Consider the following 15,629-nt stretch of genomic DNA (forward strand, 5'->3'; position numbering starts at 1 on the left):
AACATCCCTCTTTAGATGTTGGTAGTCCAGAGCAAACTGTTCCAGGAGTATGCTGTGCCTGTGAGATGCTGCAATCTGGTGGTTGAAACCAAAAAATGCACAGAACAACATCAGTGGAGCAACCCGACAGTTAATCTGTTCCCTAATAATTTAAGATTTGACTATAATTTACAATATTAAAGACAAAAGTCTTCTGCCATAGCATCAGTTTTTGTCTCAACAGATTCTACTAGCTCCAGCTGTTTAAGGGAAGTGCTGGTTATAGAAATACAAAATATAATTCTGAACAATTTGAATATAAAACACAACATAGTCAGTTATCTATTAATGAATTTATTCTTAAAAATGACTTCAAATACATGATGAAAATCTTGAAGAATTTTTTTTTTTTTTTTTAAAGCTGTAGCTACATTTCTTATTATGGTTTCATCTGTTCATTCTTTAATCTATGTTTATCTTTTAGGGGATACCGTTTTTCCTGATCCAAGACTTGTCCAAGTCCCCCACATCCTGAGTTGCCAGTTTGTTCTGAACACCGGTGCAGTCTAAGTGATACAAGAACCATGCTGTGAATCCTCCCACTGCTAAAATGTTACATTTCACTTTAAATTGATCATTTTTGAAGACTGTTAATAGTGGTGCTGGTACGTGATCGCATTACATTCTAAGTGTACCTAATAAACTAACTCTGTGTTGGTTCTTTGTAGCACTTTAATTGCAGGAGAAAGACAGTGAACTGGTCTTGTGTAAACTTCGGAAAGGCAACAAAAGACACAACCCGTCCGTTAGAACCACCGAGGATCCCATCGGAAACAGGGCAAGGCCACAGTTACTGCTTTCCAGCACTGATGTTCAACAACTTAAAAAAAAAAAATGCTTATTTTAGGCAATTCAAGTAAAATTCTAAGTGCCTTGAGAAAAGAGAGTACAAAACACTTTTGAAATTATAGCAATGACATAATCCAAGTGAGCAGTGTACATTTGTAGATGGGGACAATGAAAAATCAAAAGATGTAAAATATTCAACCGTCTACATGTACTGTGGTAGGGGGACACCGAATTATTCCAGCTGTAAATTTGAAAAATGGCTCAAAAACGAGGAAAAACCCAAAACTGGAAGAAAGATGAAACTGGTAGAAAAGCAAAAGTTTTGACACGTTTGGAAATCAGGATTTGTTTTTTTTTGAAAATTAAGTCAATTTTTTGTGCAATATATCCACAAATGCTAAACTACACTGTATATTTCCTATATATCCGTTTTTCATCTATATAGTGTTCGTTTCTCCATCTGTGTCTGATTTGGCTTTGTACAAAGCGGTTGAGATGGAAGGAAAAGCAAAGCACCCAAAAAAATCCTCATGCACGCTCACTGTAATATTGTCAAGTCTTTTACTTAACTTGTAATAGGTAAAGATGTATGAATCGAAAGGAAAGGAAATAACTTCAGCAGCTTTAGAATTAAAACCATAGTCGGTGGAGAAGAAGAAAGAGGGAGTGAAGCACTTGGAAAACCTGCAATTGTCTCCTCTTTTGGATTGTGAAGAAAACGTAGAGGCATCCCAAATGGTGCAATCCTCTTCATCTTGCTTTGCTCCGCCAGTTTTCCCTGTCATGACAACACGGTCATGGAAATCCCACACCCCTCTGATCTGATATGAGGGACAGGAGTTCAGGAGCCACCCTGATCTTACGCCACTCAAATTGGTCCCCTACCCGTTCTCCTCCTCCAGATCTCCTTCTCTCTTCTTCCCTCGGAGACTGAAGTGCATGTTGAAGCTTGAAGGTGAAGGACTAGCGCTTTGATTTAGTATCTTCAACTTCTTTTTCTGAAATAAGAAACACAGAAAAACATAGATTAGACTGGAAGGTTTGGGTTTAAATATTGTAAAAACTTCCACACTATGACTTTCAAAATAACAATTGTGTGATCTTTTAGATGGCTAGTGGGATTTTCTGGCCTTACATGTTGGAACATAATACAGAACATGTATGGACAAGTCTTTCAAACTAATCCTTAAACTAAACTGAGGTTACTGGATCATCATGTCACAATCAGAATCTTTAACACATTGGCGATCCCACCACAGAAACAAACCTGTTGCTATGTCTCTGTTGTTCTTTGTGGTTGCTAAGTTATTAAAACGTAGAGCTACTTTATAAACTGTACTAAACTGAAGATAATCAAAAGAAAAGCAGAGTTAACTTGCTAAATGAAAGACAATCTAACAGCCAGAAGTGATGAAGTCGCTTAAAGCTTTCATGAATGGCACTTTGTGTCAGTTGTTCTGTCTGCTCACCTTTCTTGAGCTCATCTCTTTTCTTGGCAGCATCTTCTCTATTTTTCTTGATGATGGCCAGTCTTGCCAGGTCGGCCCTGGCCTGCTCAGTCTTCCCCTCCAGATGTAGCTTCATGTAGCGTTCCTTTGATTTCTGTTTCTCTATTTCCTCTCTGACAGAGACAACAGGAGGCATACACATAACAATTAGTATTGCTGAGGAAAATGTATTGAAAAACCTGACGTGAGCAACCACGGTTAAAGACGTTGAAGAATTTGGGATGCTGAAAAAATACAGTAACTTGAAATACCAACATTCCCTTCTTCATTGACTGTGTGTGAACCCACCTTTCCCTGCGAGACAGCTCTCTAGGAGCAGTGACGTCTAATTCAGCGACCTTCTTGCTCTTCTGAGATACACGGTTTGGATTCTCTATCTCTATAAGCCCCTCCACTCCACTCCTCTTCCTAGACTGTGTGCAAGAAGTAACACATTTGTAAGATCAGTGAGACAGAAACCAAAAGCCTTATGCAGGTTAATAATGGCACAAGCTGGGGATCTTGATAATCAACTTCCTTTTATCCTTTAAAAACATATTTTACTGTTCATTAAAAAAAAATTCCCCAATTGATGTCAACATTAAACTCCTCCCCTCACTCACATCGGATTCGTCCTCACTGCTGCTCTCATCGCCAGACTCTGAAGCGCTCCCTTTCTCTGCACCAGGATTTTCTTCCTGTAAACATACACATACAACCACATCAGTACTATTGTAATGGTAACATCACGTAAGCAACTTTGTTTTAAAAAAAGGAGTTTTGCTCACCAGCTCTTTCTGTGCTTTCATCTGACGATCTATCTCCTCAGGGTTGCTGAACTGCTTCCCTCTGCCCTTGTGGCTCCTTTTTCCTAAAACATAATAATTTGAGGTGTTAATGGTAATGAAAACTGTAACCAATTGCTTTACCACGTTTTCAATTTACAAAAGATTCTTAGAATTTCCAAATAATTTCTCACAGACATACAACATTAAATACTGTACAATGTAATATGTTTAACAAATGTGGCCCTTGAATAAATAGTGATTAAGATTTTTTTTTAGACTGCTAGGTGGACTGAACACTTTGACGGTGGGGATGCAACATTGGATGAAATTATGTGGTGCAGGTGTTGCTGTTAGTACATACACCCACAGGCCCCTCTGTACCTTACAAACTCTGGGTAATAAGATTGAGATTCAAGCCAGGCAAGACCAACAAGTTATTTTAGAATTCTACATTTAAGCTATCATGTTGTTGAAAGGGCAGGGAGTGTGTTTTGGGAAATGACACACACAAAGTTCACTGTAGGCCAGTTCCCACCAGCAAACGTCATGACTGATGATTGTAAGAGGACATGATAGAAAAAGGAGCCAAATACGAAAGAGTATTATAGATAATTAAAAAACGTGTAAAACAAGTAGTAACAGTAACAATTATGATTCATTTAGTATTATATTGAGAAATACTGAATTGACTAGAGGTGGTTTAATGTGCACATGGTACTGGCGGTGCAACATCAATAATCTGACCAATCAGGTCGTCTTAAACAGACACAGTTACTAACAATAAGACAGCAACTGTGTCCATAGCAAGACTGTTAATAGTCACCACAGCTAAATTTGATATCCACTGCTTTCCTTTGGCTCTAGTACTCGCAAAAACAACCTGCTAACCGGTTAGCATGCTAGAAGCTAAGCATGTGAGAGTTCAACGGGACTTCACACTACTTCAGCTAACACCTGGCTAGCTTGAATTAGCTTGCTAAAAATAGCATGTAAAATGAGCCTTCAGCGTAATACTTACCACCTCGAGGCATTGTGAAAAATGAAGTTTATAGGGATTAAGCCGGCTACTTTATCAATAAATACTGTGACAGCAAAATACAAACAGTTTAAAGTGCTGGAAGAAAAGGCTAAAAACTCCTTCGTCTCTCCCGCTGTCGGCAGCACAGTTACCAAAACGCTGCATTGAGTCATCACAAGCTACGCCTGCGCAGTAAGTAGAGTTCAACCAATCAGTGCACTGATAGTTTGAATGACAGGTAGATCCACCAATTAGCTTAAGAGACCGTTCATTGCAATGGCAGAACTCTGAATTGAGATTGATGCTGGATAATGTCAACAGCAGACATCGTTTACCTCGAGAAATTAGACGTTTTAAGAATATGCAATACAGAAATAATTGAACTCCGAACTACATTTTATAAAGAAAAAGCATGATTACCACATCATAACTTTTATACTATATATATTACCGTGTAATAGAAAAAAAGCAATGTGGATACTAAAACCACAAAACATTCTGTGTTTGGTATACAAACGATACTAAAGCATACAATATATGCAATATATCCAATGACATAATTGGCAATTATTTTGCTGCAAAAAGCGAGTAGATGCTACTTCAAATGACTTTTTTTCAGGCTTGTTTTACTGCCATGGTAAAATAAAAATATGAAGAGAACTGATAATCTCACTGCTCACAAGCTTTTGTGCTTAATGTTATAAACACTGATTTGGATGTTGTTGTCTTCTTATGAGCGTGTTAGTAAAGTGTTAATCCAACAAGTGGTTAGATTTATATTCTAAAAGCTCTGAGTGAAAAGAAAAACAGCTCCAGAGTGGTGGATTTTATTTTTTATTGAATAAAAAATAACAGTGAATACAAGAAATGTCACCTTAAAATAAAAAACCTTATAAAATATATATATATGTGTTTTGAGCAAGAATGCTTACAGTTTTTTCCGATTTGTTGTTATAAAGTAAATGCAGAACAGAGCCTATAAAAATAGTCACTTAGTCGTATTCAGCGGTACCAACAATAAACACAAGCGAGACAGAGACCTGACAGAAATGATTAGCAAATTATAATATTTTTTACTTATTTTGTCAAACTTAAAACAGAAGCAAAAAGCAAAGTAACAGTTTCACTTTAACAAACTACAAACATGAAAACATGTCCTATAAAAAAGGAATTAGATTAGTCATTTCTTCCGTCGATGTTGAGTCTTTACGTCTTCCACTTCTTTCTCCATCAGGTGGTATTCAACAGTTGTCTCTGTTAACTTCATTGGAAGATTAAATATTGGTTACTCATCAGCTTTGGTATAACACAAAAATGCATCTACTATTTAAATGGTAATTATGTTTAGAACTAAAATCCAATACACAATACTTTAAATGGGAGCAAAGCATTGTGAGATTGTGTTTTAAACAATTTTACAAACATGATTATGGAGCCAGAAAGTGAGAACTGATTTCCCTGTTTACTAATGCAAACAGAGGATTATAAAAAAAACATTGCATCTGGTGTTTCAGAAGGTCAAAGTTAGTATTTCTACCTCAGGGTATAAAGAGGCATAGTCTATATTACCTAGGAATGTAAGAGCATAAATAGCTGCTTGATTCTTACCATGTCCAAGAGAATTTCAATCTTTACTTTCAAGAGGTTGTTCTCTTCCTCCAGCTGAACATTTCTTTTCTTAAGACGCTGCAATTCTCTACCAGATGCATTTCCGCCAGATTCTGGTGAGACAAAAACCAAAAGACACCAGATTGAATGATGTGTTGGCTATTAAGAAAAAGCTAAAGACCCAGCTCTTTCATGAATACCTACTAACTTAATGATGATGGTCTCCATATTATTGATGATGATGATGGTTGTGACGATTGTTTTTGTTTGATAACGACGACTTATAAGATGGTTTCTATACTGATTAGAGCTCTCAAGAACTGCCCTCAATGTTGTGCTTTGCCTCTGGTCACTTCCTGTCAGCACCTGTGTGTCCAATCGGACTCAAAGCTGATCGTTTGCTCTTAATAATAATAATAATAATAATAATAATGATAAGTGCTACAGGAAGAAAAATAAAATAGAAACAAAAACAAATTTAATCAACTAACGAAACTAAAAGCACAAGCAGAAGGCTTTGTTAAAAAGGTGGGTTTTTAGGGCCCTTTTAAAAGCGTCAGCAGACTGTGGAGCCCTCAGCTGCTCGGGGAGAGCGTTCCACAGACTGGGAGCAGAGGAGCAGAAGGCCCGGGCACCCATGGTGTGGAGTTTAGTCCTGGGGGGGTGGCACTCTTACTGACACTGTTCCCTTTTTTCTAGATCCTTGCTTGTGTTGTACTTACTCTCTGATGTACGTCGCTTTGGATAAAAGCGTCTGCTAAGTGAATTGTATTAAGATACCAGAAGTGATTAATCAGATAACGTTTCACGTGGAAAAGCAAGATTCATTAAGAGTTTTTTTGCACTTAAACTTTGGAAGCAGTCCCAGCATGTCATCATTACCTGTTATCCACTGTCCTTCGTCAAACTTCCAGCTTTGACCTCCAATGTTCATCACAGGAGGGCCATACTCAAGACCCAGCTCCACTTCCCTTGTTGAACGATCCAACTACAAGAGATCACACATCTCAGTTATCCCAAAGCATGTTCACAAGTTATGATCCTCCTCAAGGTACATCCTCTCAATAAGGTTGAATTTGATAAGTATTTGAAACATGATTTTTTAAAAATCTTTTGCTTTACTTGACATTTGCTCACTACATCAAAGCATGTAGACTTTTAGCACAACTAAGCAGCTGAACAGTGTTTTAATAAACTCACCGTGTGCAGGCTGGACAGAGAAGCAGATTTGCGAGGTGGAGTCTTCTTCGGACTGAATGTGTTTCCAAAGAGCGGCATCCTTAGAGATCTTTTAAGGTCCTGTTTAAATGGTGGTTAACAACAAATTAGCATTACTATTTTCTAAACATCAGTATCGAGCAGGCACCGTGTGTGTGTGTGTTTGTCGTTGCTAATGGTAGGCTACGTTATCAGCTAATGCTAAGTGGCTAACACTCACTAACTGTGAGCACTACTCATACCTTACATTTAAACGAAACTCTTGACTGCTTCACAGATGGGTTAGTAGTTGTTGTGTCACTGAAAATATGTGGCTCATATATTTACCTCCATACAGACTAATTATTTAAATTCTCACGGGGTAGATGATTTTTTTTGTCTCCAAGCTAAGCCATTTTTTATTCTTCTGCGCAAGTGCGAAGGTACCATGTTTTTTAAAGTAGACGCTACACTTGAATAAATCAGGTTTATAGGTTTATAGCATCACTCTTTTTGTCATTATTTGTCTATTACATACGTTTAAGATATTCGAATATTGATTGGTGCTCAAGTACTCTTCTCGGGAGTTTTATGCAAATTTTAATAGTCAATGTTGCATTACGACAACATAAATACCCCTTTTCTACAGAGATAATGGATCCGTCCGTTAAACGCAGACGCATCACCATGGCGATAGCGTCACTCGGCCTTTTGAAGCTTTTCTATCGTTGCACATTGTTTGTTGTTTGAAATAATGAAAAACAGAGTTAAAACTGAGCACAAAGTAGCAAACTCAACAATTAAAACAAAACTGAATTAACTCAGGCAGTCCAAATAAATGTATAATAATGATGTAGCCACGCCCATTTTATAGACAGCCCCAGTGGCCTAATGGATAAGGCACTGGCCTCCTAAGCCAGGGATTGTGGGTTCGAGTCCCATCTGGGGTGGTTGCTTTTTCCCGTCTACGAAAGGTTGTTGAATCTAAAGTTATTTACCGGTGGTTGGACAATTTAAGCATTTAAAGTAACTGCAAAAGCTTCCGCTCAATATGCACTTGACGATCTTCACTCGTTATCACCGTCGTTGTTTGTAGTAGACTAAATGGTTATGTCAGCAACAGTTACTCAAGTACTTGAAAGGCAGAGAAGCGCAGGAAAACATCGGCCGTCATGGATAAGCAGAGTATCAAACTCTGCTTATTGCTGACCTACTTGGCTGCATCGGTGCGAACTTACCGTGAGTACCATTCTTGTGTCTCTGTTCATGACGGAAAGCAAATTTGAATCCATTCAATTTCGGAAAAAAAAAACTCCTGATGAAAATGGAAGATTGATTGTTTAAAATCTACGGATAATTTGATAAACAGATGGCCTACAGCTCACGGTGGCGATTATAGTGATAGGATTTAAAGAATAATAGTTTTTTTGTCTTCTATTCCAACAATTTAATTTTAAATATGGTACCATATTATTATCCTGGATATTCCAAAACAGTAGCCTATACGGATCTGAACGGGTTTGCGGCTTATATTTAGCCTTATATAATTTCCATTATTTGGTGGATAAACACTTATTCGTAACGCTGTAGCCAATGTTTAAACGTAACCATAAATTTAATCTAGTTTCAAACTGTAGAGTTATTGATTGAAAACTGTAAAGTTATTCTAGCCTACTTGTAAGTAGCTACTCAATATGAAACGAATGTGAGTAGCCTATGTAAAAAAATATTTTTGACAGAAACTAATTAAGCAATAGCCTAAATACAAATATGTAAAAAAAATAAATAAAGATAAAACATAAAGATACACTTTATTGATACTTGATTGATATTTTTTCGTTACAGCAGCTAAAAAGAAGAAGAAGTCTGTTTAGGGTTAGGCTCTCTGTTTTAAGTGTGTGTGTGTTTTCCTTATATTTCATTGTATTGGTGACCTTATTCTACATAATGCATGTTATTCAACCTCAACCCTGTGACCCTGTCCATCCTCCTACAATGGTAGAGCTCCAAGAGGCCACTGTGTATTGGGATGCTGCCCAGAAAAGTGTGATCCTGAAGGAGGGGGTGATGGAGACAGAGGGGGGAGCTTACGGGTACTTCAATGACACTCTGCTTCTCACTGGATGGGGCGTCTTGGAGATCAGTGCAGGTTATGGAGGAAACCCGCAGCAAGACGAGACCACCTTCTTCCTGGCTGGGTACCTGGAGGGTTATCTTACTGCTGGGTGAGTCAGTAGCTCACAGTCTTCAAAAACACACCTAAATGTCTGAGGTCTATTGAATCAGAATCAGAAGATGTCACAAAAATGATTCTGCTTTAGAACGAGTATAATCTATAACAGATCCCAGAGGACCATGTCACCTTCAAAGAATAAAAGTTTGTGTTAAGTTGTGTTATATGGGAGTTAATTAGTTTCTATAGCTTAAAAAGTTGGAGAATTATTTAAATTTTTATAAAGGAGTTCTTCATCCTTTTTTTCCCATCAGAAAAGTTCTCATTTGAACCCATCAAATTTGTAGATATGCAGCTTCATTACACTGAAAAATGTTAATCAGAAATTTCAATAAAAGCTGTAAGACAAATGAGGAATAGTTACATTATTCTTTACAATTAAAGTTCAACTTGGTTACATAAAAAGGAAATAAACAAATATAGGTGATGATGTTAATCATATGGTTGTGTTTCTGATTAAAGACTTATGTTTCTCAAGAGGCTGTCTTATAGTTTTTGTGTTTTATCCATGATTGTTGTTTTTATTTAGCTTTGTCTCCTTTAATCCACCATTGTTTTAGTTATTATCTTTGTGTTGTGTATTTTATTGTTAGGATTAATATATTTTGTAAAGCATTTTGTAATTCTGTTTTTTATCAGTGCTTTATAAATAAACTTTATTATTATAATTTATTATTATTATAATTTAAATGTTGACAGTATAATAGCCGAGCCTTAATTTAGATTGTTGAGTATTAAATAATCAGAATCAGCTTTATTGGCCAGGTATGCTTACACACACAGATAATTTGACCTTGGTGAACTTTGCTCTTTATGTACAAAAGTATAACTAAATAAAATAAAGTGAAATGAAATAACATTAAATATCAACAATAAACACAAAATGCTCAAAGACTTAATACATACAAAGTTTATTCCAACTTTTCTTATGCTTTCTCTTCAGACAGATGTTTCCTCACTACTACAACATGTACCCTCAACTCATAAAGGACGAGAAGGTCTTGAGCCCCCTGAGGAGGTTTTTAAGGTACTGTTTCTGTTGTTCCCGCTGCAGAATAAAACATTTCGAAAGTAGGATGCAGGCATCAAAAGCAGAGTCTATTTACAAAAATACAAGTAATATTTTCCATTTTAATACATACATTTGTTGTACTTGTACTGTTTTCAATTGAAAAGAGCAGTTAGTCACATTTTGTTTAAAATAGAGAAATCAACTTTCTTCACATTTTGGTTAACCTATTTACTCTTTACACTCTAGAGTTCTTCAATTTCTCTAACAAATCACAATAAATCACAAATTATAAAATTGGCAAGAAAGGAAAGAAATGAATTAGAGTTGCCATGGTTTGTCTTTGATTTTCTTTCACATGACTAATCAGGCAATTTTCTTTAAAATACTCAATATTTGTATTCATATTCATACTTGTAAGGTAGAAATTTACAAGAAATAATTTGATGACCTACTGCTTGCTTCTTCCATTTTGTTTATTATTTATTCAACAGAGGTCTGTACCTTTTGTATAAATGAAATTCATGTAGCAGTGATTACTGTAATTCTGAGTTGAGTTGCACAGGCGGCTGATTTTAAGAAGCAACAAGTTGCACTTGTTCATAAACTGTAACAGAAACCAGAAGGCTCTCTGATGCTCCGCAGTAAACAAGACCAGTGGGCCAGAGAACAGGTGAAACTGAAGAGATCCAGCGACCCCTTGTGGAAACATTTGGGACTGATCCTGGCCCAGCTGGATGGGCTCCATGCTGGAGCTGCACAGTGGGCCAAAAGCAAACACATGGAGGTGTGTACATATTGCTCTTTTTATTGTTTGTTTATTTTTTGTAAGTGAGAAAGTTGCCACAGTATCATATCATTTCATCTCCACCACTTGCTCTCTCTCTTTCCTCCCAAGCCTCTATCAGCGTTTGCTCTCCAGTTTCTGAATGGCGTGGGAGACCTCCTGGACCTCGTCCCAGCTCTGACACCTCGCTCCAACTCCTCCACAGGCGGTGGCGCTTTCGGGATGCCAGGAATGGGCCACTGCACCGCTCTCATCAAGGTCAGGCCAAGCTCATTTGGCTCCAGCAGTGAAGGAGAACTTGGGAGGTCTGAAAGCAGGCCTAATTAGTTTTATTGTGGGTCCTTGTGCATGGGGTTCCCTCTTCTTCAGTGTGTCAATAAGGAGGATAAAAGGCCATTATGAGGAGAACCGTTTCCTGTCCACAAACACCCATTCAGAAACAAAGACAAAATTGAAATAGAATGAGCCCACTAACTAAAAATGTCACATTAACCATTATTTGATAACAGTTTCATCTGCTGCTGTTAGAGCTGATTCATCACAAATTAAAATATGTGAAGAATATCAAAGTGTTGGTTTATCTGGTTGTGCTAACAGCTATTTTTCGTTCCACTAAATACAACTTTATTTAAATCCAGTCTGTCTTTATAATGACAATACACTGTGTTAGCTCAATGCTAATGTTAGCACGGCAACAAGTTTAACACCGGTGATCAATGTTTACCACCTGCTTTAGTAAAATGAAGAATGACAAATAAAGTTTTGGTTTCTGTACCTACCAAAACTGAAACCCAATATCTGTGGTTCAACTGATCTTAATGCTAATGCTAGCATGGCAACATAAAACTTATAAAGCTGATATTTAAGATTTACCATCTTTACAAAGCTTAGTTTAGTTTAGCAAAAGTGCCAAACAAATGAAATGGTTAACATGAATATAACCACGCTTTAACCCTGAGTGAAATGACAAGCTAGCATGTCAACTCACTCACAGTAACAATGCTAATGCTAATGCTGATGTTTAACATTTACAATGTTTACCATCTAACTTAAGTCCATATTATAATGACAAACATATCTAGGTTTGGGTTCATTGCAAATATGAATGAAAATCTACAGCCATGTTAGCAACTATAAGGCTCAAATGGGGCTTTGCTTTGAATGCTAATGCTAGCATGAAGGTCGGTTAGCTATGTTATACATCATATGTTAACTCTCTGTGTGGAACCAATCAGAAGGCTATCTATCTAAATGTGTAAAGAACACATTTGTTTTTAACCTTAGCATGGCCATATTTGCTCATTAGCACTTCATAGAGTTGGCTACAATGTGTAGGCCTCGGGCAATGTCATTAGTCTTCAAAATATTGAATGGTAAATCAAAGTATTAGCCTATGCCTATCCATGTTGTTAAAACAGTTCAGTAGTGATTTTTCTTTTTTTATAGGCTACATGTTATGACTATTAAATGTCATTACAACATTTAGACATCCATAATCTCAGCACCATTCTCTCTCTTTATTGTTTTAGGTGCTTCCAGGCTTTGAAAACCTGCTGTTTGGCCACTCAAGCTGGTACACATATGCAGCCACTATGCGCATCTATAAACACTGGAACTTCAAGGTGTCTGACACACAAGCTGCCACTGGAAAGTTGTCGTTCAGCAGCTACCCTGGTAACATGTACACTCACACAAAGATAATGGAGCTGAAATTTGAATAGGAGTGTGTAAACATACAGCATGGCACAGCAAAGCAAAGCTTCTTATTAAAGGTCTGAGCTGAGGTGAACAGCTTGTCGTTAATCCACATGATTTCATTTTCATCTTGGAGAATTGAAACAGTGACATAGCTAGGACTTAATCCAAATCCTCAAAGAACATTCTCCCTTGAAAGTAATTCTTCAACTAAGCGCACAGCTCATTCACAGTGGCCAGAAAAACATCCACTGCAGTGTGTAAACAACTCAGACAGAGCCATGATGAAGTGTATTCCTCTTGGTGAACTGGTGGTCTAGACCAGTGGTTCCCAAAGTGGGGGTCGGGACCCCAAGGTGGGTCGCCAGCCACCAAGAGGGGGGTCGTGAGATGCCTTCCATAAAAAATTAAAAGTGCATAAATATATCTTTTTACCATTTTTGTAAATATACAAAAAGTAGTCCAATGTCATATAAGACAGTATCATTAAGTGAAATTAAATTTTTAATTCTTTTAGGCTGTTGTATTATTTTGTGTTACTAGTTTTTGGATAGGTTTATTAGTGTGTGCGTGGGTGTCGCTACGTTATATACCTAACTAACCACCTTAAGGAATAGTGGGGGGTCCCCAGTTTCTGTCACCCTTATTTTGGGGGTCACAACCTGAAAAGTTTGGGAACCCCTGGGCTAAACCATTGACCGTAAATAATGGGCTACACTGAGTACAGTTAGCCGACTGGTTTACAAGCTAACGCTAAACAAGCTAGGTCCGTAAATATAAATACTGACACATGAGTATGCAGTAAATATAACACTACTATATCACTTACCGGAAAAAACTGAAGCATCCACTTCTTGGATGGTCTGTTAACCGCACAGCAAGCCATGTATGTTGTCAGACATGTGTTAAACAAACTCTCCAAACGAAGTAAAAAAGACGAGAAATCAGACGGACCAAGCTGCTACCTAGCCTCCTGACCTGCTCCTGAACTGACAGACAGATGTAGCGCGCAGAGCTGTCAATCAAATCTACCACAACCCTTATATGGGCATAGCCGTTTTCCTTAATAAAATAAAATCTGACGAGTTCTAAAAAAATCCCTCCCCCCCCCACAGTGTGAGGAGAAGGGGCCGTCAACTTTTTTGGCTGTGGGCTTATGGCACTTCTGCAGCCAGCCTCAAGCGGAATCTCGAGGAACTGCAGTTTTTTGTACTTCCACATTGGCTTCATTTTCCGAGACCGGAGGTTGCCCCTTGATGTTCACACACACCGCTGTTCTCCCTGGCTGGCTCTAATGATCCTATCACGTCCCTGTAACCTACCTCAGAAGCCGGCACAGGGGGGATCATGATGAGAAAAGTCCATCCTCCCCGTCTTTTGTCTGCTCCACCTTTCAGAAAATGTGTGCTCAAACAGGGCGTTTGGAGATTTTCCCTTCATGACATCACAAAGGGCAGTAGCCCCTCCCCCAGGTGGGTGACGCTCCCACAGCTAGGTGTTTGTTCTGCCCTCTGAGTCTGCCTTCTCACCATAAACAATAGGGCATGGAGCGAGAAAGCCAGAGACACCCGAGCCCTTCCAGAGAGGGGGCGTGGTCAGACACAGCTCATTTACATTTAAAGGTACAGACACAGAAACAGCCTGTTCTGAGCAGGGCTGAAATAGAGGAGTTTATAGGCATGATCAAATACAGGATCAGAGTTGATTTAGAACAAGAAACTTCATAGACATGTCTAGGGGAGCTCTGATACTTATTTAAACTGGTTGAAAAGGAGGATAATATGGGACCTTTAAGGTTTCATTTTGGTATTTTTGTGCCTTTATCAGAGACAGGACAGTAAATAGAGCCAGACATCAAGGAGAGTGGGGAATGACATTCAGGAAAGGAGCCACAGGTCGAATTTGAATCCGGCCGCCCGCCTACAGGACCACACATGGGGTGCAGTACACGCACCAATCACCAGGCTGTATTAGAGAGACAGAACAGTTGATAGACTCATACATTTGGGAGATAGAGAGAGTTGGGAATGACATGCAGGAAAGGAGCCACAGGTTGAATTCGAACCTGGTCCCGTTTTGAGGACAGTCTCTGATCATGGGGTGCCTGCACTAACCGCTACCAGCACCCCTTCACCTGACAAGTACAGAGAAAACACATCTTGTTTCAATATAAAAAACATAAATGTAGACCTGCTTTGCTTGTAATAAGTAAAAATATCTGCCAAATGGGCAAGCAAATCTTAATTGTCTTATAAGAAGTTCTAACTCGTTTACATCTCATGTCAAGATTCAAGAAGCAATATTTGGTAGCCCAATTGGAGGATAATTTTGCTTATTACAAGCAATGCAGACTTATTTTATGAACTACGTAGCTACAAATTGAGTTTTTGCAGTGAACATAAAATAAAAGAGACATATTATTGAGAAAAGGATAGCTTGTAGACTTTTTAATATTTTAACTGGAGATCGAGGTGTGCTGGAGGTGTGGCTGTCTTGTAAAGTGTGTCAGCTTTACACTCTCCTTTGTGAGTTTTCATGAAAAACAGCATTGTGTCATGTTTAAGTGATTCAAATTAAAGTCAGGTTTTCAGTGGCTGACTGTCTGCTGGTGACTTGCATACAAACAGCCATCGATCAATAATAACACAGTGAAGGTTACATGGGCATAAGTTAGAGGCAGTGCACTGGTGGAACTTTTGGGAATTTTTTATGGGAGTCCTTTAGTCAGACATGTTTCACTGACGGATTATTTTACACATCCTGTCAGATGGGACCTACAGTATAACAATAGCACAAGTAAAATCTGGTATTTGACCTCTGGTCTTGAAAAATGAAGCCAAATGCGGAAGTGAAAAATCCTGCAGTTCGTCTAGTGTACCGTAAGTCACATACACACCACAGCCGTTTTTACAGCCTTGTACAAACGAAATAGGTCTGATTTGCTCTGTGTCATCATGGGCATATGCTGTACTGGGGTTG

General features: G+C 38.2%; 3 protein-coding genes and 1 non-coding gene across 6 annotated transcripts in view; 2 read left to right on the forward strand and 2 right to left on the reverse strand.

Moving 5' to 3' along the window:
- Positions 1–317: 317 nt before the first annotated feature.
- On the reverse strand, positions 318–4,294 carry pdap1a (pdgfa associated protein 1a). The gene is made up of 6 exons (XM_061027968.1): positions 4,122–4,294; positions 3,104–3,186; positions 2,939–3,013; positions 2,625–2,749; positions 2,298–2,449; positions 318–1,826 (listed from the first exon to the last, which is right to left on the reverse strand). Exons 1-6 carry the CDS (start codon positions 4,132–4,134, stop codon positions 1,792–1,794), a joined length of 483 nt encoding a protein of 160 aa, XP_060883951.1. The 5' UTR covers positions 4,135–4,294; the 3' UTR covers positions 318–1,791.
- Positions 4,295–5,060: 766 nt separating this feature from the next.
- Positions 5,061–7,383, reverse strand: cby1 (chibby 1, beta catenin antagonist). 3 transcript variants are annotated; one of them, XM_061028746.1, is made up of 5 exons: positions 7,275–7,383; positions 6,930–7,028; positions 6,612–6,717; positions 5,730–5,842; positions 5,061–5,382 (listed from the first exon to the last, which is right to left on the reverse strand). In XM_061028746.1, exons 1-5 carry the CDS (start codon positions 7,278–7,280, stop codon positions 5,302–5,304), a joined length of 405 nt encoding a protein of 134 aa, XP_060884729.1. In that variant the 5' UTR covers positions 7,281–7,383; the 3' UTR covers positions 5,061–5,301. The 3 variants fall into 3 exon arrangements, with proteins under 3 accessions (XP_060884729.1, XP_060884731.1, XP_060884730.1); XM_061028748.1 differs by having other exon boundaries at positions 7,190–7,361; XM_061028747.1 differs by having other exon boundaries at positions 7,195–7,360.
- A 420-nt stretch (positions 7,384–7,803) lies between these two features.
- On the forward strand, positions 7,804–7,876 carry trnar-ccu (transfer RNA arginine (anticodon CCU)). The gene has a single exon. It is a non-coding gene; the product is annotated as a tRNA-Arg (tRNA).
- plbd1b (phospholipase B domain containing 1b) overlaps positions 7,836–15,629 on the forward strand; it is a 131,440-nt gene continuing 123,646 nt past the window's right edge. Inside the window, exons 1-6 of the mRNA XM_061028826.1 lie at positions 7,836–8,165; positions 8,929–9,151; positions 10,103–10,186; positions 10,814–10,955; positions 11,067–11,213; positions 12,485–12,629. Of these exons, the coding sequence (XP_060884809.1) occupies positions 8,099–8,165; positions 8,929–9,151; positions 10,103–10,186; positions 10,814–10,955; positions 11,067–11,213; positions 12,485–12,629 (808 nt within the window). The 5' untranslated portion in view covers positions 7,836–8,098. The remainder of the gene's footprint in view (positions 8,166–8,928; positions 9,152–10,102; positions 10,187–10,813; positions 10,956–11,066; positions 11,214–12,484; positions 12,630–15,629) is intronic.

The sequence above is a fragment of the Labrus mixtus genome, chromosome 21, assembly GCF_963584025.1.
Source record: "Labrus mixtus chromosome 21, fLabMix1.1, whole genome shotgun sequence".
Taxonomy (NCBI): domain Eukaryota; kingdom Metazoa; phylum Chordata; class Actinopteri; order Labriformes; family Labridae; genus Labrus; species Labrus mixtus.